A 22170-nucleotide genomic window follows, 5' to 3' on the forward strand; every position below is an offset into this window, starting at 1 on the left:
TGCAAGAAGTTTGGAGGGAAATGTTTTCACCTGTCCTTACAGTTGACTACTGCGTAATGACTCTTATGGTTTTCCTACAGAGCCTGGTGTGAATTACCAGCTCACTGACCTACAAATCCAGGGTAAAATGAGAACTGGTGTACATCTCAGAATAATATATTACGTTCACAATAAACAGCTTTGGCAGTGAATGATGAGCTGGGAATTCCTTCCACAATAAGCTCCTTATAGTCTGGTCTACAAAAACATTGAGGACAACATGTGATAGAAAATTAAATAGTCCCACTTCAAGAAACTATGCTATCATAATGCTATTTTCAGGTAAATGAAAAAACAAAAGGAAGTATCGCTTACCAGAAAAGAAAAGGGGCGGGGGGGGGGGTGGCGGTGGGGTGGATATATTCCATCCTATGTAAGGTCTGCCAAAATTTTGTATGAATGTGCATGAGTTACTGAAATAAGTTTTCTTCCACCACTAGATTTCTAACAAACCATACTAGATACGTCTGTGAAAAGCAAAGGTAACATTACCAGCTGTAGTACCACATCGAAATGAAGCAATGAAAGAATGACAGTTTTAGAGATTCACCTCAGGAAAACAAGATGAAGTCACTGAGACGAAGATGGTAAATTACAGGACCCATGCACGCAAAGACTCCCCTCATAACGGATCTTTATCTTATTCTCACAGATTCATTTTTCTTCAAGAAAAATGTCCTTCCACCACAGATCTCTCACTTCTAGGATAAATCTCTTTCAGGTACCGCACATTCCATTATATAAAACAGGAGAATCCATACACTGTTGACAGGACATGGTTTGGATGCCTTTTGCACCCCAAGCAATCTGCAGGGAGCTCCTCCCTTGCAGGGGATAGAAAATAAAATCTCTAGCTTCACTTACATTACACTTTTCTCTCCACATGAATTTCTAAAATCGTGGCAAGGTTACATCAACAACACTAGCTTTCCTGATGCACTGCCCACACTGCACACCTTATGTTAAACACTGTAAAGAACAGATAAAGTGTAAAGAGCCAGTTCATGTCACCAGACGTCACACTGCAAAAACCAGCAGATATCACCAGGTGGACCTTTTTGCCTTGCTCTCCAGAACATAAAGAATTCTTCCTAAAGTCAAACTGAGTTAATCCTTTACTACATAAAAAGAATAGAGACTAGAGTAATGGAATATAGAATCCCAGGTTCATATATATATATCAACATTACCTGTAATTCCAATAGTAGGAACTTATTAGAACTCTGGATTTCATGAGGTTGGTGAACAAACATCACCAATCTCTAAAACACATTGATGCATCTAGTCAAAGTTTTTCTATTATTTGTCTAAATCTAATCCTGTCATTCTCATCTGTCTGGGTTCAAAGTGTCTCACCAGATACTTATGACCTTGCAGGTTTCACTCATCCATGCTGCATACTTTTGGCTACAGGACAGGACAAATGTCCTTAGTTGAAACAGTAAGAGAAGAAATGATAACAACTCATTTTTTTAGCCCAACCTGTCATTCCCCTTTACATAAAACAGCTTCAAGGTACAAAAAGCTGAAAAAGCTTTTAGTGTACCTTTGAGAAAATATTGCCCTTAACTCCTTTATCATTACCTCTTAGGGTGGAGCATTGTTTCATGTTCTTCATTATTCAAACTTGTTTATGATGCCTACATATCTAAAACAGAAAAGCAGAGGCATGCAAGGCACAGGACTTGAGTAGTACAAGATCTCCAGGTGTTGCCCTCTGATGACACAGTTACTGCAAGTGGCAAGGTGGATGACCCAGGGGTGATCCACAACGGCCAGAAGTCTGGCCACAAGAACATCTTCTAATGACAACACTTTTACAGAGGTAGGTGTCACTAAGCAGACAAGCAGCACTCTCTTAACCACCTTTGAAAGCACCACCTTTGAAGAAAAAAACTCATTAATTCACACTGAGTACCCCACAGAGGATTTGGAAGGATACCTACCGTTGTAGGAGGAGAAACAGTAAGAACAGTTGGGTAGTGCCATGAGAGAAACTCAATCTTTGTTGTGATGAGAGCCTTTGCCCTCAATCCCACATTCCTTCTCAAACACGTCAGTCTTTGATATTCATATAGAAATGAATATCACTGAAAAGGAGGGAAGGAAGGAGACACACATGATATGTGATATGGTACTGCCCATTGGGCATAAAAGAAACACACATCAGGTGTTTCCCATTCTCCTCCATTCAGTGATATGCATTAATTGTAATATTGCACCAGCACTGAGAAGAAATCATTCCAATTAGCCAATAGGTACTGGTTGAACACTGCAGGAGTGTAGCATGAAACCCAACAAGGAAGAGTTTTGAATTAAAATCCACTACCCTGCTCATGAGTACAGTCATGAGCAACAGAGAGACCAGTCCTTGGATCTCTCTGACAGGTGGATTTAATCTGCATGAACCAAGTGATGGGTATGTGCTCTGTAATGAACATGAGCCCGGTGATGTGATGGCAGGAAACCATCCCTAATCCTATGCTACAGGAAGAACCACTTTCTGTCAGTTAGATGTGTGAAAATATATGGTCTGATTCTCCATAGACTCACATCACATTCAGATGCTACTATATTTTCAGGGAAAAAACTCCTGATTTATATCATTGTAAGTAGGAGGATTAAGACTAAAATGCTTCTAACTAAATAGGTGTTCAAACAGTTCAGTGATTAATTTGATATGAATAATTCATTTGGAAAAATTTTTTCTCTAGTCCTGAACAAACCAAAGATAGCATTTGAATGCTTAAATTTTATGTGCTACTTGCAATTATTTGTGAACTACATCAAGTAATTTGTGGTCTACATAAAACTCAAACAGGAAATTAGGATTATTAAATAAAACAGAACTTAAAATTCCCGTAGCAAATTATGTCTTTTGACTAATTTATGTAATGAGCTCAGCTAGCCTGCCCTTCATGGATTTCAAGCTGCATGTTCAATATTTGCAATTATCTGTGCAGACAGCAGTTACATAAGTCATCTGATCAGTGACAGAAACACTACCATGTGGGATGCAGTCAAAATAGCAAAAGCAGCATATTCTAAATCTTAAAAAATTCAGAAAATACTGAAACATGCAGATAAAATTTACAGCTGACTCTTTTCTGTTCAAAAACACAGAGGAAGGAAGCTTTTCCCCTCTTCTGTAAGTGCTACTGTCCATAGATATACATGAAAGAGGTGGTACAAATGTGAGGTATTGCTTGTTCTTTATTTTTATCCAGAACATTAAGTGTGTTGCTTAATGTTTTTAGTAGGTAAGCAGCACTGATGGTTTGTCACTGGGGCTGGAGAGGGAATGGAGTGCAGCAGGAGAACAAGCAGCTTAGCACATGTGAAAGAAAGGCTCAGGAAAGGCATGGACATGGACAGCCAGTCGAGACAGCTTGAAAGAAGATTTGGTCCAATTTTCAAGCCCGGTAGGATTTCCCCTATTCTGCTTTTTGAAACATGTTTGAAGGTAGGATGTGAAAAATGACATGGTTTTGATCATATCACCCTAATTGTAGCTGCTGACCCCCAGTTAAATGAAATTATGGCCTCACTGAACTGTCTGGGAGCTTGGTCTTTAGCTGGGATGGAACCAGGACTTCACACTGGATCCTTACAATTGTGGCTGTGCTTTCCCTCTCTGCCCTTATTAGTCTTACTAGGCCCCCTTACTTCTAACTGCTTTATGTCTCATCCCTATTACTCCCAGGTATTTTTTGTCTAGCCAGCTGAACAAACCTGAAATTAGCCCAAATTTGATAAAAATCAACTTCCACAGGCTATCAGTGCTCATTATAACAGGATGTCGCTTGTTGGTATTGAATACTCTGCAGAAGAAAGGGAAAGGGACTAAAGAACACCATAAAGCACACTTAAAGCAAAGAGCCCACTGCTAGGACATATATGACAGCAGCCAAAGTACTCCTAAAATGTATGCCCTAGCTTTGACTCAGTAAAGCGTGACTGTCAGCAATGGGCATTTCCTTACTACCCTAAACTGCAGTGCTGCCCACCACTCTGGTTGTCTGAAACCTGAAAAGGAGATGTCCATTTATTGGAAATATAAAATAAAAACTAAGTGTTTTGGAAATATATCCAGATAATAGAGCAGTCTCTCTTATTAGCACTGCCTTCTACCTTTATCTACTCTATGAGTTCTGGACATGTTTTTCTATAGAATTAACATTTTTAGTGTCATTTTCCCTCTCTCACCTCCTTAATGTTCTCTTACTACTTTGTTCAGCAGTGAAGGTGGCAATTTTTAAATCTGAGAGGTACTGAATGTTAAGGACCAAAAATTCATATTCAGTGAAATAACTGGCCTGATTTCCCGTGCACATACAAATCTTTTGATGTGGATGGAAATTATTCTAACGATATCCCTTTCACCATCCCTGTAATACAGTTACAGCTACTGATGTTTGTGGCATTGTGTGCAGGTTAAACTGATGAGTTATGAGTGAGTCTAATTATCTGCATAGTGGTAATGATGTCTCCTCTGCACTCACAGATGTAGACAAATAGGTCCTTAGTTACTTCATCCACAGACATATGGCTCCACCTGCTCTTGCAACTCTTCCCTTACAACTACTTCCTCCCTTTTTTTTCACATTGTAATCCCTTATCAGGAGCAAAAATGTGAGAAATGGGATGCTGAGCACTCTGTGGATCTTTCCCCTTCCCCCACCCATGTGCACCTTATCACTGTCAGACTCCCTTCAACTGCTATTTGCTCTTTTGTTTGAAGAAAACTGGCAAATCTATACTGGAAAATGCAAGTTTTGTTTGCGTTAAACATTAAAGAACAAAATGGCAAATACCGCCAATTTTAACACACAACTGACTTTTGTTCCCTGACAATTTAAATGAAATGCAAATGATGTTCTGCCTGTGAAACAAAAACTATCCTACTTTACTGAATGCATCTGATACCATGAAAAAGAAAATACTGGTGAGTTTGAAGGCAGTACTGAAATGCATAATGCTAGAAACACAAACATTTTTTCTAAATAAGAAGGTGCTTTAGTAAAAAAGTACTTTAATGAAGGACTAATTGCCTCCAAGTGGCGACATTTGAAAAAAGATGTTACAAGCAGCTTCTTACTCAGAAATTAGTAGTCAAGATCAATAAACAAAACATAAAATGTAGGCATATTATTGATGCAGATACTGATGTAGATAATGTAAGCATAATACTGCTGTAAAGGGTTGAATTCTGTGAAAAAAAGCTGATGAAATAGAATAACTGGTGTTAATTCTATTGAGGCTGACTTCAAGTAGCTAGTGTTCAACCAGTTTGGTTTTTATATGGCCTTGAAAGATATGCCAACTATAGCTGCTCAATCCATATTGCAATTAGAAATGGTTACCTTTGTTGATCAAAAAAAAATGAAATGGAAGAAAATAAAAATAACATACCATGTTCACACACAAAACAAAAAGAGCTATATCAGGGACATCAGGGAAGGTGGAATACTATAACAACACATTATATATTGTTATACTATTCCACCCACCTTAATGGAGAACCCTTCGGTGTGGCTACGCCATAGCCTTTGGAATCCAGATTTCCTCCCACTTTCATGGTGTCACATGGCTTTCGTTGCTCAATGTATTCATTCATGGTGGACTCCAGCAGGAAGGCAAACTTGCCCTTGGATTTGCGGACACGAGCTACTCCCTCTGCAGTAGTCCTAGTGAACACTGATGGCTCAGCTGATTTCATGTAGGTCCACATCTTTTCATACACTGCTATTTTTGATCTCTGGAGAAAATCAAAAACAAGTTAGAACAAAAGAATGTTGCAACGTTTCAGAATGGCACTGCTCAAATAAAATCAATCATACTTAATTTTTCAGACATTTGAAGTTGGGAAAATCTTAGAGAAGGGTTTTATCTGAATTCCATTATTTTAAAAGAGATAAGAAAGAAAATTATCAATACTATAGTAGCAGATACTATTTTTGAGTCTGGCTACCCTCTAGCAGTCAAAAAAGAAACCTGCAAAGCTGAATTTACTGTTAAATAGAGGAAGTTCACACAGTCAATGTGTTTTAGGGAATGATATATGAAATAGATATCCACAATAAGCCTGTACTCTTAAGAGAAACAGTTAAATAATCTCCCCATAAATACTCAGCTGAATCTTAAAGCATTTCTCTAACACCCACTTCTTCTACCATCAAAACCACAATAGCTTAAGTAAGATTTCTGCTTTCATGATTTAGAGTCCAGAACTGACCTGATTTATAATCAGAAATGCTATACAATATTTGAAGACATGGTTCACAGTAAAAGATGGAAATAGCAAGTTGGAGCAAATATTAAAGGAAGTAAAATGCCATAAGCATCTTTCTTAAAGAATTAGGTATGATTTTAGAACTGCAGTATCAGTGGATTTATTTTAAAGACTCTGACCCTGCCAATAACTGAGTAAGAAATGTACTTTCTCAAAGAATGCACAAGAATTCATGGCTTAGATCGCATTAGTTGGAAATTTTCCTGTCTGAGAATGCATGGAGTAACTACAGGTAAATACTTAAGCAAAAATAAAACTTCTTCATTAAAAAAGAAAGCAAATAAAAATGTTCACTAAAAGAAAGGAAGGACATGCTGTCAGGCTGAGAAGTTTCCCATGCTCATTAGATTCACTTAACAACTCCTTTGCTTCCTCCAGCAATAGGAATACATACATGCAAACCAGCAGTGTGTCAGCTGAACACTACACACTGTTTTTGTAATAACAGATGGCACTTGTCTTCCCCTATGTATGCTGCAAAAAGGACTTTTTAACCTAATGCTCAAGTCAGCTTTTATTTCAGTCAAGAGGAGTTTCTAAGCAAGATTTGGTCTATGAGCCTGTTCCTACACTGTGCTGAGCACTCTAGGAAAATATTCATTATTCTAAAGCCCCAAAACAAAGGACATTAGATTATTGAAACAAATACAAAATCCTATAATCTTAGTATTATATAAATTAAAAATGGCTTTAAGAAGCCTGGAACTGAGCCTTTTTTATATGTGCAAGTAATTTCCCTGAAGCACTTCTTTTCACCAATTACTGAATGAATGTACTATTACTTAGAAAATAATTTGTTAGGGACCTAAGTCTATCCTGAAACTAAGTGGCATTTAACTAAAACTGTTCAATAAAAATGCCATATAGCAGAACATCATAAATTATGCTTTCCTTTTTTAGTTAGTCTGTATGCATAATTCTATCTTTCTGTCAAATATAATAACATTTGAATCAGCAACAGCTGTGTATGTCCATAATCACATCCTGACTTGTCACCCTTTCTTTCCACTGTAGTCACAGCTATTTTACATTTACATAATAGTGGCTGGAAGCAGAGCATAAACTAAACCACCAATGCATTATTTTTCCTTCAGACTGATGTAATTACATGGATTTAAATTTAGAGAAAGAAAAAAATAGAAGAGAATATTAATAAATCAATAATAATTTTAAGAGTATTTTCTTGCCTTTTCTGCCTTCATTTCCAAACATTTCTCTCATCTTAACATCCATTACACCTATTTCTTTATAAATATAATAGGTCACTTTCATTTATAACCTTATGCAGCACATAAAACAGCTTGAATAGTAACAGGAAACTCTGCCCTACATCAGTTGAAAAAGGTTGCATTTAGATTTTTTTTTCTTTTAGAATATAGTCACTTTTGCCTATGAAAATAGAAAAATATGGAAAGTCTAGCAAGGTATCTGCTCTCTAACATTTTCTTCTCCCAAACTTTCATTTGTTTTCATTCAATTTCTACCTGTCAAGTCAGAGTGAAAATTGAAGAGTGAGCTAACAAGTATTTTTTATTATCATATGAGAAAACATTGCAGCTTTCCCTGCAGTCAGCCAAGCTGGGATAATTTTCATTTGGGGCTTTTCTGAGCAGAACTGCTAAAACTAACTACTTTCCCTCTTGAGCAGTCTGCCTGGAAAATACAACTCTCACTGCATGTAAACCAGAAAACAGGAGTATATAACAGCTAACAGTGTCAAAGTTCCTCTTTTTCTGTGTGTTGGCTTTAAAATGATTTTCCCTTTTTTGCTTTCAACCCAGATTTAAAACAGGCTGAAGAGGTGTTCAGAGTTTCTGACATTTTGATCAGAAATGACAAATTGATGAGAAAATGTCCTGAAGGCTCATCTTCAGCCAGATAATCACCACTGACAGAAAGGTTACACATGATTCTAATACCAAAAAGTGAATTGCTTCCAAACCAAAAAAAGTTCAACTTGGCACACAAATCTTCTTGCATCATTGTTTCAGGCTAGATCTTAATTTATGTATTATGAAAACAGCTTTTGTGTAAATATTGTCTGTCAATATTTTATCTTTCTCCCTGTTTTGTGAAAAATATTTTTAGAAAAAGCACAAAAAGTATCATTAAGAATCACTTTATTGTGAGAGAGATTAGAAATCATTTGAAAGCAGGGCCTCAACTGCACCATTTTAAAGAAAGTGATCCACACAATTTAAATCTCCATTACGCTTCACATTTTGCATATGCAATAGTATTTAGTATTTGTAGTTAAAGTTTCGCTCTGTATTTTGAAAAAAAAGAAAAATTAAAAAGAGCAATATTGATTTTCTTCTTTTTTCTCTTAATCCTTTAAGACTGAAGTGAAAGAAGGGCTGTCGCCTTAGACATTTTTACTCCATTGTAGTAAGTGAGAACTTGCATAAAATATTGAAAGAGTTTCTGTGTTTACAGGATGATTTAAAAGAACCATGAAATTTTTGTGACTAATATTGTTTCTACATCAAAATATCTGATCTCATTACTTCAATATAATGGCTTGTAAAAGTATGTTGAAACTCTTAAGAAAACAATTCCAGTCCTTTGTTCTCTATTATTTCTTTGGGAATTAATTTTTGCAAGCACTAGATACTCTTGAAAATGCAACAAGTTAATAAATGCAAAGTTATATAAATATCCCTGACCATCAGTATCATGTTTTTAAGTATCATGCTTCATTCTAGTAGAAAGAACTATTTGTAGCCATATATTGTGGTTACCAACGCAACTTAGGATGGACTGAAACTTGAGTTCCAAGAATAAAATATCTAACTTTCCACAAAAAGAACTAAAAATCTGTTTATGGGTGAAACATAGGTGAATATAAATAAACCATAGGAGGGACTGTATTCATTAAAAAAATAGTAAGACAGGTGTACGTAGAAACCTTTTAGTGAACAGTCCTCATTAAAAATTAGGTACCAAGTACTCTAGCCATTTCAGCTGGATCCTTCTAGAGTTCAAGTAAAGAGACAGATACTTAAATGTGTGCTTTATTTCATCATAACACACATCTCACACAGGATGCACAGGAGTCTCCTGTGTCTACAGAAGAAATTTAGAAAACTGGGTTAAACTGAACTCCTTCATCAGTTTCATGACGTGAAGGTCCAATCACTGTTTTTTAAGTGAAATCTATATCTTATAAATTATCTTTCTGGAGATAATAGAACAGATTTGCAAGCTATTCTATGGGGCTATTTGTTGCAATAAAAAGGTTATTCCACTGGAGACACAGTCTTTGAATGGATATTGTCTATAGTTTCCAAATGGCACTGAAAATTTTGTTAATGGTTTGCTAAGTTCAGTTTGGCCAAATTGAAAACAGTGAAGGTGTGCGTGAGTACCTAACACAGAAATTCTTTCAATTAGGCAATTAGAAGAAAATTCCATCTTACTGACTTCTAAAAATCCCTTAATATCCACATTTCAGCTAAATAATGACCTAATTAGCTGTGCAATTTTCAAGAAAGGGTTACTGGCTCACAGCATTTATTCAGAGCTGTGTTTAAACACTAAACTCACTTCGGTCAGCTGAGCTTAACTTTCATCTGCTGGAGTCATGAAATAAAGCAGGAAGGACTGTTTATTATGTACTGCCTGTAATGTCCAAGCTCCCTGCTTTCCAGCTGGCAAATGATGAGGATTACATACCAACCGCACTAATGCAGGAAAGCAAATGACAATGAAGTAATCAATAGAGACAGCACAGGCATATGAATGGCTGTTTAGGCTATTTCCTAATACTCCAACCACATACCCTCGAGTTAAATTTTCTCTTTATTATCCATCTGAAAGTCAGCAAATTAAAAAATGCATTTCCTGCCCACCACCCAAGACCCTAAAGCAAAATGCACACAGCCAAATCCATAAGCAGAAACAAAACCTGCAAGACTTCACTTTACCATCATAGGCTTTCAATGCTGCACATCACTTCAGTACTGTAGCTTCGCATGAATCAATAGTGCAATGCTGCTTTAATTAGCACTTGCTTCAGTATCCCCCCGGGCATCTCTTTTGCATCTCTTTTTTTTTTTTTTGACAGGATCAATAAGCTTTCCACAGATTAAAAAAACTGAAAACTCCAACAAATGGTCTTGTGGGGGTAAAAATGTAGCTAAAATATTTCAGGAATTACAAAACCATACTGCATATATTTGCAAATTCACGTTATTTCACATTTCCAAGCATCTTATAAGAGTGGCTGGGAGGGACAGCTGCTCGAATGGATGTGCCAACTTACTCTGAAGAACTCTTTGGTTGACCCTGAGTCCAGTGTCCCGTAAGCAATTTCGGTTTGTTTGGCAAGGTCTTCTGCACTCTCTATGGGGGAGACCATTCGCTCAACAGTCAAGAAAGCAGCGAGGTTAGCAGTGTAGGATGAAATAATGATGAGCGTGAAGAACCACCAGACACCTCCGACAATGCGACCTGAGAGGGATCTAAACACGAATAAGATAATGCACATTTTCCTGTCTCTTGAGCCACGAAAAGTGAGAGACAGAGAGAGAGAGTGAAGGCACCATTATTGCTGAACATTTGTCATTAAGCAACAATCAATGGGAGGAAGATAATTTGCATTTTAAATATTAACAGATGCTTCTACTCTAGCAACTTAATGTCTACAGTGTATTCCACTGTACCAATGTGTATCACACATACAGAAGCTTAAATCCTCTTGGACCGTAATCTCTGTGTTCCTATTATTTCAGGACATGCCTAAAAATAGGAAAAAAGTGTCAAAAAATACTGGGTAGGTAATCTTTTTTTGGAGACAAAAGTAAAGCATGGAAGCTGAAAATCAGTAGCTTTCTTGGTTTCCTCTTAAAAAAAAATGCAAAAGGCTTTGCATATGGATTATGTTGGCTTTAGGATTAAGATGCTCTTGTCACCCAAACTTCTCAAAAATTCCACAAGCTATTGCAATAATTCATTGAACATTCATATTTTTCTTCTTTAAGAAGCAAGAATTTTGTGATAGAAGAGACATTTCTGTTAAGTAAAAAATTGTATTTTTCTTTTCAATACCTGCAATTTGATGAGAAGGTTGTTGAGGAGCAAGGCACATTCACTCTTAATCAGTATCAGTTTTATTGCTAACTTCAATAATAGAAGCATTAGACCAATGCTGAACACTCAAAATTTCACTGCAAATGGCTAAAATGAACCTTTAAGTTTGAAAGTTTGGGTCATAATATTTAATTAAAAAGTTTTAGTTACTGCCTCTTAAAGTTCCAGAACTTTGTAAAATGTTGAGAAATTCAGGACTGCGTGTATTAGACTAATCATTTACTAGATGATCATATATTATAGGACTAATCATGTATTATAGGACCAAACGTAGTAGATCTGAGGCATTGCTCTGTTGCTCTAGGAGCAACACACTGTGGCTTCTCAGAAACAGTCAAATATTGTCTCTCATGGACAGCAATATTTGTGAAGCAGCACTGTAGAACTTGAAACAGAAGTGGGACATTCCTTGATGCAAGGCAGATATTCAGCACAACTGTGTGCATTTCTTGGCTGTAACACAATGGAACTAATCTAGCAACAACACAGTACTTCAGAAGTCAACACAGTGGAATTTCCCCTGTGTAAACCTGCTGTTTCTGACAGCTGTTTGGGGTTTATGCACATTGACACTGGTGAAATAATAGTAATGACTGAAATTTAAAGTAGATTATCTGTTGCTCTTGTCATGGCTATTAAAAAAGAAACAGAGAAAAAAAAAAGAAAAATAAAAGGTCGAAGAATGAACTTCAAAACACTGCCAGGAAAATTAACGAAAGAAGGTTTTATGCTTCAGTGTTGAAGACAAAATGCAAATGTAAAAAGATTTGACACAAACCTTGGGGAAATATCACATCCTTGTTGCATAAAGGCACCCAGGGAAAACCAGAGGCTGTTGAATATGCCAAACTCATTGGGAGGCTGGTCACTGGGTCCTTCTTTCCCATCCTCTGGTTCTTCTGTGTGCCACTCATATGGACTAAACCTGCTAACTAGGAACAGGACCACACTGACACCAATGTAGGCAAAGACTATGCACATCCAGATCTCATACGCCAACGGGTCCAAGAAGGAAAACACTCCTGGTTTAGATTTCTGGGGCTTTTTGATCATAATGGATATCCCCAAACTCATAAAAGGCTTAGAAAAATCAATGACCTCTTCTCGTACCAAAGTGATGGTCAGAGGCGCAACAGCAATCTCTGCTTTCTATAAAGAAAAAAGAAATATAGATGTATAGATTAATTGATGTGTGCTTATACACTTGGTAAGCAGATAATTCCAAAGGTATGTTATTAACATCAGGACACTGTGGCTTAAATGCTCTTTGTAGCATTTTTCTCTTTCTTTCTATCACAGTCTGCATTTACTCAATATGCTTTCAGTTAAACATACACATTGCAGGTTTTTATTTTACAGAATTATACAAATACTTAATTTTTCTGCTAAGGAGAAGACTCTTAAATCTTATAGAGGTGAGCAGCAGTATAGGAAGACAATTTTAGGCATTAACTTAGATTTAAATAAAGGAATTCAAGAAAGAATGGAAAATGAGAATTACCCTATTGTCACTGACTGTATAGAGATTTTTAATTGTTATATTTTGATAAGCCATAATAATATTTTGACGTAAAGCAGTTAATAAACTCAAGAAAGCTCCAAATGGCGTGAGCCTGCAAAAGAGATTAACTGTTGCTGTGATTCCACCAAACTGCACAGAACTGTCTCAAGGGACATATAGCCTAATAAGACTGAATTAAGTTTAAACAGCAAAAAATGGCAAGTATACAGGAAATAGGTGTGCAAAATCATGTGATAAAAGGATAAAATGTGTGCTGAATCCATTCCCACTAGTGTCAGGAACATTTTTAAAATGTATTTCTAACATGTTTTTTGGATGACGATGCCAATCTTGAATGAATCATTATTGATGGAGGTGATTATGGCTGCTAACAATGATGTCTGTATGCACCATAGAATACTGGAGCTAAGCTAATGGATCACTTTTCTCCTTAGGGATGCTACACTACATTAAGGTTTGTTCCTTGCCTAGCCTTGTCTTTTACACTAAAGCTGTCATTACAGCAGTGCTTCAGATGGGAATTGTGTGGGTCAAAGGATGCACCTCTGAGAGGGGAACAGATGCAAGAGCTGCTGAAACCTGTGTCCTGCTCATCATCATGGTGCTGTGTCCAGGTACAGCCACAGAGCACAGCCCATGCTCTGTGACTTCTACACAGCTTATGGGTGCAGGAGAGTAACTGTATTTGTGAACACTTTGTTTTTTGAATGAGGTTAAACATGCAGAAAGATAAGGATGTGCTCAAATAGTTTAATCCAGTGTTATGTAAATAGCTCATGTGCCAAAGAAAATATTGAAAAGGAGCTTTTTTGTCATCTTACAACTTGGAAACAGGTAAATGCATTTAAAATAATTTGTGGTTTTTATTTTACATGCTAATTCATCTGGAGCCATATGTGTTTTATGGAATTTAATTTTCAACAAACATTGGGTAGTTAAAAATTGCACCTATTTTGGCAGCTTTGCAATTGTAAATAATTCAAAAGAACTGACTCATTCAGTGGCCCAAAAATGCACATTTGTATTAACATGACTGTATATTAATAATCAGATTATATCTGTCATTCTGAAATAGTTGTGATGCAAACACTTACCAAAATTTTATATGAAGATATAACATTTTAAGCAATGTATCTGAAAGCATAATTTTGCAAAGGTATCAGAAATTACTTCCTGTGCTAATTGTCTCAGGTAAACATTATGATAACACTGCTAATTCTCTGAATTTTAATTTACATTTTGTTATACAAGGCATTTTTTAAAAATTTGGCTTCTTAATCCCTTATGATTACCTAAATTAGGCTGAAATAGATGTTTTATGAAAACAGCTATTCTATGAGAAGGGTAACATGTTTAAAATATATTTTAACTAGCCTGAAAATTATAAAGTAAACTTAGTTTCAGTAGTCTAAAGACTGTAAGACTGTTTGAGCTATTGGCTTTTCTGCATATTTTTTTCATCTCACTCATAAATAGCTTTTCTCCAGAAGAATTGTTTCCTTCTTTAGAGGAAGGAAACCATTCCTTCTTTTGTATTTCTAAATTTTGATTATTAAGAATGCATAATGTGGAGTCCTTTAGTTAAGCAAAAGACTCATGGCAACTGTGATCTCTTCCTGCCAATCCTCTCTGTGTCTGTCACATAGTGGTATCTTCATTAATGCAGTGTAGATGACAGACCTGGTCACTGGTCTTCAAAGGTGCTGACTAACAGGGCTTTTTTGTGTCTGCAGGTTTCTACTGGGATTAAAACACAGATTCCTGGTGTTTGTTAGTTTTCACAGTGTGAGCTGGAAAAGTGACATTGCCATGTTAGTGTGAATTGAGGAGATTTTGAATACCTACTTAGCACATTCCATATTATATATGAAATGCTGGAGAGGATTTATCTTACCAAATTTAAATGCTTAGATAGGGTTGCAGAACTTGAACAACATCAGAACTGCTGCCTACAGTACTTGAAGGAGTTAAAGAGGAGAAATAGGAACTTAACCCATTTTTTACAATTGTGATCTAGTATCAGATAATTCAAAATTTAGATAAATCAATTTTATTCCAAGAAATCTAAAAGGAAAATATATAGCTAGGTCATAATTAAATGCCAAAAAATTGGAGAAACTACAGCCCCCCAGACTGATCATATTATTATTTTTGCAAGACTATTGTGTGCCATGTAAAGCCTACATAAACTCTTCATTGCAAAAGCTAAATAATGAAAATAGCTGTGCATGATAATTACCAGCATTTGTGCTTTGCCCAGTTAATGTACACCATATAATTATGGATTTAAATGATTAACAATATAACTATGGTGCAAAAACAATTAATGATTTTGTTGCCATTGAAATCTGTTTTGACAAAGACTAATGATACTTCACAGTTAAATCAACTGTGTCTGTAACAGCATTTCAATCAAGGCTCCACCATTACCAAGTACAGATGCATTCTGGATCATTCCAATATTATAGAAGGAGACAAGATTGATCCTGATGGAGGGAGACATTTTCTTCTCCAGAGTATATAATCATTATAACATTGTGAATAAAATTTATGCTTGGTACAAGTATTTTGGAGGTAGTAAAGCTATCTGAGAAAAATAACGCAGAAACAGATTTTAATCTCAGAAGCTCATGGCTTCAGAGATTTCAAACAGAAATGAATTGTGACCTTTTGTGCTGAGCAGTGAAAGAAAAGCATTCTGTGTCAGGAGAATTAATATTTAATTGGAGCTGACTGCTAGTGAATTTGGAAACACCTGTTACATGTGCTTAATGGCACTTCATGCCCAGCCAGCATTTCTTCTGTGAGCTAGATATCAAGGCAAATGGAATCCACATGGACCACTGCATGCATATGGATACATCAGGGACAAACGACCAAGATTTCCTTGTAGTTTTTAATAATGTGCTAAAAACAAAACAAGAAAATAAGCACCATCCCCACCATGACATTCTGTACAATCTTAGCAAAACTGTACCCCACAGCATTTTATATGATGTTTCCTCTGGGACATGATGGAAACATCAACCACGGGGTTTAGAAAATGACTACGCTGCTCTGTGCAGCACCTGAGTGTCCAAGTACCAGAATAAACTCTGATGCATACAGGAACATGGGATAAAATTTTCACATGTCCATTCTCAGTAATAAGGATAGGGCTAAGGGGCTTTGGGGTATGATGGTAAGAGCAAGAGAGCAGAGGAACCTTTTGTGTTGTACAGAACGAGTCCAATCTCACCGGCCAGAGCAAAACTGTCTGTTAATCCATTAACATGGCTGGGAATTAAAAGCTGTAAAATGTTTCCCAAACAGATCACCTCGTCAACTTGCTAATTCAGTTGCAAATTCTCTCCCAGTCCTGGCTGCAAATAAAAAGCCTTGCTTGAAACGCAGCCAACCACTCAGACTACTTGTGTTTATGATTAGGGGATCTATCAGAGAAGATGAACATACTCTTCTTCTAGCAGAGCTTTGCAGCAAAGTCTCTGGCTGACTGATTTTTCTGTTTTCTCCTGGGCCTAGAAACCTGATGCTCTGTAAATTGTCTGGCAAGGATTCAAGGAATTTGCAGGGACGATGCTCTTGATGGACTCCCTGTGGAAATCTTTAGCAGAAAGCTAAAAGAAGAGAAAGAACAATTTCCTTTAAAGCTACACCTGTAGCAACCTTGGCGTGGCTCTCTGCCTTAAAGCCCAGCAGCACTGGACAGGCCACGTCGCTGCTGTCAAAGTCACCCGACCTCTAAACCTGCATGGCCTCATTAGAGCTGCTTGTAGGGGAAGGTCTCTGCTCAATCCCAGGGTCCAGCTGGGCTCAGGAATTGTTTTGGACAGTAATTATGGGCCAAAAAATGTTCTGGAGACCATTCTTGCAATTTAGCAGATTAATCAGGTGAATTCTGAAGCACAGGGACATTCCCTGGTGCCACTCATACACCAGGATAGATACAGCCTCAAGGAGCCGTATGACAGCGGAGCAAATGTCCTGGGTAACAGCTGATTTCAGTAAAGAAGCAGCTCCAAGAGCTTTGCTGCAGCTCATTCCCACGGCCCAGTCCCAGAATTGCAAAGAGACTGCAGCCATTCCAAACAGACAGCTGGAAAGACCCTCCTCCTCACTCTTTTCCATCACAAAAAATGAAGTGTTGGCCTTGTATTCTGGGCTGGACTTCTTCTTCAGGGTAATTTTCAACAGGTTCCTCTTCCCTGTGAACTTTACTGCTTTCAGCTCTGTTAAAAGCTGTAGTTGTTGACATGTCTGTGCGAGCTTCCTTACAACACTTTTTATTTCACTCTAGTCCTAGGGCAATTTGGGATTGATGAGGTAAATTTTTTAAGATAAAAGAAGGACAAAAATGCCCTATACAAACAGAAAATGAAAGTCTAACATCAAATTTACGCTATAATTTTCAACTAAATGATAGGCCACTGAAACTGTACATACGAACAAGAGTTTTCTCAGAAATAGTAACATTTCTTGGATAATTTAAAAAACATTCTAGTATAAAATCATTGATGTCCATGGGTTTGCTTTTGCAATTAAAAGCCAGAGAAGAAATAACCTCCGCACTTGATAAAATAATCTTGAAAAATATTTATCTTTTACTATCCTAAGAGATGAGCTGTTTTCAAGCCACTGAAGTAGACAGATATACATGCTTAGTGACATTCAGTGTTTCTACTCATTAAAGAGAAAATTGAGGTTGGCTCCTTCATGAACTTCAAAGAACATGGAGAGATTTGTAAACCTGACAGAACCTTTTCATTCCAATGGGGCAGGAAGATCACTGAAATTCAGGGGCAACATTTCCCACACTCCTGCAGCACAGAGACTCATTCTGCAGATTCCCTTGAACTGATGCTAATGGAGAATTTATCAGCTATGCTAAGCTGGCAGAAGGGAACTGAAATGGAACTGCTACAAAAGCCACAAGGCCTTTGCAACGTATGGCCTGAACTGTCAATGGAATTGTGAAAAATGAAACTGGGTATGGAACAAATGGTATGCAGGAATTTTATTATGGGGAGGTTGAGGCATGTTATGAGTTATGGGTGGAAATATTCACACCTGAGAAGTTTAAAGATTTTTTTTTTTATTCTGTCACTAAAATTAAAAGCTTCTCTAAGAATTCTGAACTGTTCTCAGTGCAGATACTAGCAATTGTAGTCATCAGCAAGCTCAGCTCTGAGTTTTGCTACTTTTGGTAACACCAGATATAGAAAATATTTATTTAGGTTTGTTGGAACTATTTTCTTTTAAATATTGGAACTTTATGTGTCAACAGAATTGCTAACGATTATGGTATTCTGAACAATCCTTCTCCAGAGCACTCTATAACATAATGTTCTCAGTTGTTAAACTTACCAGGTCTGATCTTAATTTTTATTACTGATGGTCGTCTTAAAAGTCTGTCTTCATCGTGAATTGCCTAATTATGTACTTGCCTGTAGTGGTTTATTACCTATGTTTAATATGCATGATGGTGGATTTTTCATTTCTCAAACTAGACCAAGAATCCCATCTTTTTAAAAAGATCTGTCCACCATTCCATGAAAACAAATTAATGAGTGATAATCTTCCCAACCAATTTTTACAGTGTCAAGAATAGGTCTCTAACATGAATGAATTTTAAGTGATATACAAACTATGGATGTTCTAATGTTTCAAGGTACTAATTGAATAAAAAGTAGAACTTGCATGGAACTATTAAATTTTATCTTGAAAATAAGTGGAAACTCACAGACCTGAAACAAGATTGTGTTTCTTTTCTGTGACCCCAAGATTAAATAAAATGCACATATACTTCCTATTTTATGACTTATACTATGACAAATTAAATCCTGCTTCAAAAATTGGTATGCTTACCCCATAAACAAGTTCTCCCACCATCCCATTCCAGATTTTTGTCTCTGGATCCCTTGCTCCATATTTTCCATCAGGAACAATGGCAATTTTGTACTTGATACCAATATGTTTTGCAATTTCTGATGCCAGATCTACACAGTATCCTTCAAACTTGTCATTCCCTTCAAACGTATCATGGTTTTTCTTGAACATAACATATGGGGCTTCCTATAATGAAAGAAGTAGAACTGTAAAGGAGAAGTGTACCGAATATAGCCTGAAAAAAACCAAGCATGTCATGAGCTGACTGAACAACACACAAATTATAAAAAGTTCATGGACAGTATTAGCACATTTAAATTAAAATGTATGAACAGAAATCCTTCTGACAAGATACGCTGTAATTTGGGTCATACATTTCACAAGAATTATTGACCTTACTTTGTTTTAAATCAAAGACCTTAGTGCAGTATATGCTAAATTTAAAGCATGAATAGAGGTTGGGCCTATACAGTGCATAGGGCTGTGAGATCATGAAGATACAATGCAGATTTCTGACTCCAGTGAGTAAACACATCCTCTAACATAGTGGGATTACTGCCGATGTAATTTCAGATGCAGAGCCCGAGTGACTTCATTTCTTGAGGTTTAGAACATATAGTTCCTAAATGGCTACGTACATTTTAGAGCGAACATAGAAATATACTCCCAAGAAAATATGCATCTTCCCTTTAAAATAAACAGTGCAGATTCTTCAAGGTCGTTTAGGATTAACTTAAGTGATATGCATGGAGAAGAATGGTATTAAGTTGACAGTGACTTTACATGTTGTATGAAAAAGAAGTACCAAATATTTTGGGACAGTGAGTGCCATTGAGAACGAGTAAAACCTGTCTTGAAGAGTGGATCTTGAATTCCTTAAAACCATACTATCGCAATAGTGAACATTATGCAACTGGGAAATCAAGGTAATTTTTCTTGTTAGCTCTGCGTGAATTCAGACTTTAGAAATTATTAAGCAAAACTATACTTTCTGATGGTGTTTTAAATTGCTTCACATAATTCATATTCAGAGCCAGTTCCAGATGAAATATTTGTCTAATATAAAGTGTTATTTGGGTCACCCTTTTTTGAATTTACATCACAAAATACTGGCAACTTAAGTTCTCTCTTTGCTCCCTGGAAAATGTTGGTCTTTTGACACTAACCTTGGTAGTATTCTGCCCCATTCCCATCTTTCCTACAGACATAATTAGCACAAGAATAAAAATAAATTAAAACATGTATTGCAGCAATACCTGCTTCACTGAAACTACAAGAACATCATCTGTAAGCAACAACAATTTTGTAACCTTTATTAGGTGTCTAACAAGGGAGGTTACATGGGTGCAGTGCAATGAGTGCCTTTGCCTGTATGGAGTTTGCATCTTCAGAGGAAAACTGCAGAGTATTACCAGCAGCCAGTACTTTTTGTGTATTCTACTTAAATCACCTTGATCTCAACCACTGGTCTTCTAGAGGGAGAGAGGGAGAAAAGCAGGGAGATCTTGACCTCTGCAGAAGTTCTTGATTTTTGGAAGTATTTTGGCCACATAAATAAAATGTTCCTCTCTCACAAAGGCTTTTTGTTCATATGATAGGAAGAGCCAAAATCTGTGCCTTTCCACATACGCCATTACACACAAAAAAGTTTAAAATAAACAGAGGTAAAAAATACTCTGTCCTGTCTGTGATTTAGCCAACTGCTTGCTAGAAGGGTAACCAAGTCTGTCCACTGTCCCACATTTGTCAACTCTCCTTACAAGCTTCAGCTACATTGTTTGCTGCACCTCAAAAGCAATTTTACTTTCCAAAGACCAGTCAGCTCTTCTGATTCAGTCATAAATCCCCAGCAAAAGGCATGCAACTAGAGTCACACCAGGAGATAATTCTGGTGATGGGTTCAAAGAAGACAGGCACAGTGTATGCCAGATCAGCTTGCTCCTTCTTCCAAAACCCAGACACTGCCCTTCTGCCTGCACCTCACTACTGGCAGGGCTGCTGCAAAAAAGCATTTTAACTGTTTCTGCACAGCAAAGCCAAGTGACAGATGCCTCAATTTTTCTGTTAGAAGTTAAGTGAACATCAGCCCTTCTACCCAGGAGTTCTGTGAGGGAACACAGACAAGGGAAGTGGGGTGGCCCAATACTGTCCTTGGTAGGTACAAGCAGAGGCCATCCCATGCAGTCGAGTGACCACTAAGATCTTACAGGGATCTGCTGGGTACCTGGAGGTACCACATTGGTTCTCTTCCCCATTCACCTCCCTTTCTTACACTGATCTCACTGATTTAGAGCAAAATATAGCAGAGAGTGTTTCTTGTAATGCAATTATCTTCTAGAGTAAGGTAGCATGCCTTGCTGTGACTGCTTTCAAAGAACCAGCAACTGAGTATGATCTGCCAGTGTGGAATGGTACAATTAAACATAACAGCAACACTGATTACCATTTGCTTACTCTGTTGATCTTTCCCTCCTAACCTATTTTATATATTTTTAAATCTTGTGCCTACTTTACCTGACAAGTAATCAGATATCTATTTTCAAGGTAGAATTTGATCAGGGAATGCAGGTGGGACTGCATGTGAGTTTCTGATAAAGACTGTTTTTTTAAAAAAAAAGAAATCAAATAGTAGCCCTAGTTTTAAGTCCTGTCAATTTCAGGCTTTGACGATGTCTCAAATTGATAAGGTATTCAGTTGTTATAACAAAAAAACACTGAAAGGCAAGTTTTACTGGTTTGCTAACAAGTAACTTACACAAATGAACTTTCAAAGTCACACTGTGAAGCCATGAAATATCTGAACTGATCAATAGCATGTACTTAGCCATATCTTGATGCACTTTTCTATCTGTGACACTGAAAAAGAATTTTTATTTTGTATAATCCATTGCAATAGCATTTTTGAAGTGAGTAGTAATGTTGGTGTAATCATGGTAGTCTAAAAATGCAAGAGCTGCAAGTTGTCTGTGGAGAGGTATTATCTTCTATTAATCCAGCTGAAATAGCTGAATACATAGGCCTACTTTTTCATTGTTTCCAGTTTTAGCATCTTGTCTAATAGAAAGATTATCTCTGCCCACCATCTTTGTGCTTACTATATTTTTGGACTGTGAGCTTTTAACCTACTAATAAAAACCAAACGTCTGACTTACTGCCGAATGAGGTTTAACATTGCAATATTTGCACGATTTCAGCTGCTTAAGAGTATTCTATGGAGTAGTGAATCAAGGAAAAGTCCACATTGAAATGACCAATGACTAGCACAGAACAGATATTTGAAATGGCGCAAGCTTTACTTATATAATTCACAATTTCATAACAATACTTAACATTTGCAAAT

General features: G+C 36.8%; 1 protein-coding gene across 7 annotated transcripts in view; it reads right to left on the bottom strand.

The window, feature by feature from the left end:
- GRIA4 (glutamate ionotropic receptor AMPA type subunit 4) overlaps nucleotides 1-22170 on the bottom strand; it is a 215441-nt gene that overhangs the window by 37280 nt on the left and 155991 nt on the right. For all 7 annotated transcript variants that reach the window (XR_010356415.1, XM_064409391.1, XM_064409389.1 and 4 more), the window contains 4 exons: nucleotides 18810-19016; nucleotides 12201-12571; nucleotides 10596-10794; nucleotides 5550-5797 (listed from right to left, as the gene is read on the bottom strand). Coding sequence is in view for 6 of the 7 variants with exons in the window: in XM_064409391.1 (XP_064265461.1) it covers nucleotides 5550-5797; nucleotides 10596-10794; nucleotides 12201-12571; nucleotides 18810-19016 (1025 nt within the window). In the remaining variant the exon portion in view is untranslated. The remainder of the gene's footprint in view (nucleotides 1-5549; nucleotides 5798-10595; nucleotides 10795-12200; nucleotides 12572-18809; nucleotides 19017-22170) is intronic.

The sequence above is a fragment of the Passer domesticus genome, chromosome 2 (assembly GCF_036417665.1).
Source record: "Passer domesticus isolate bPasDom1 chromosome 2, bPasDom1.hap1, whole genome shotgun sequence".
In the NCBI taxonomy this organism is placed as follows: Eukaryota; Metazoa; Chordata; class Aves; order Passeriformes; family Passeridae; genus Passer; species Passer domesticus.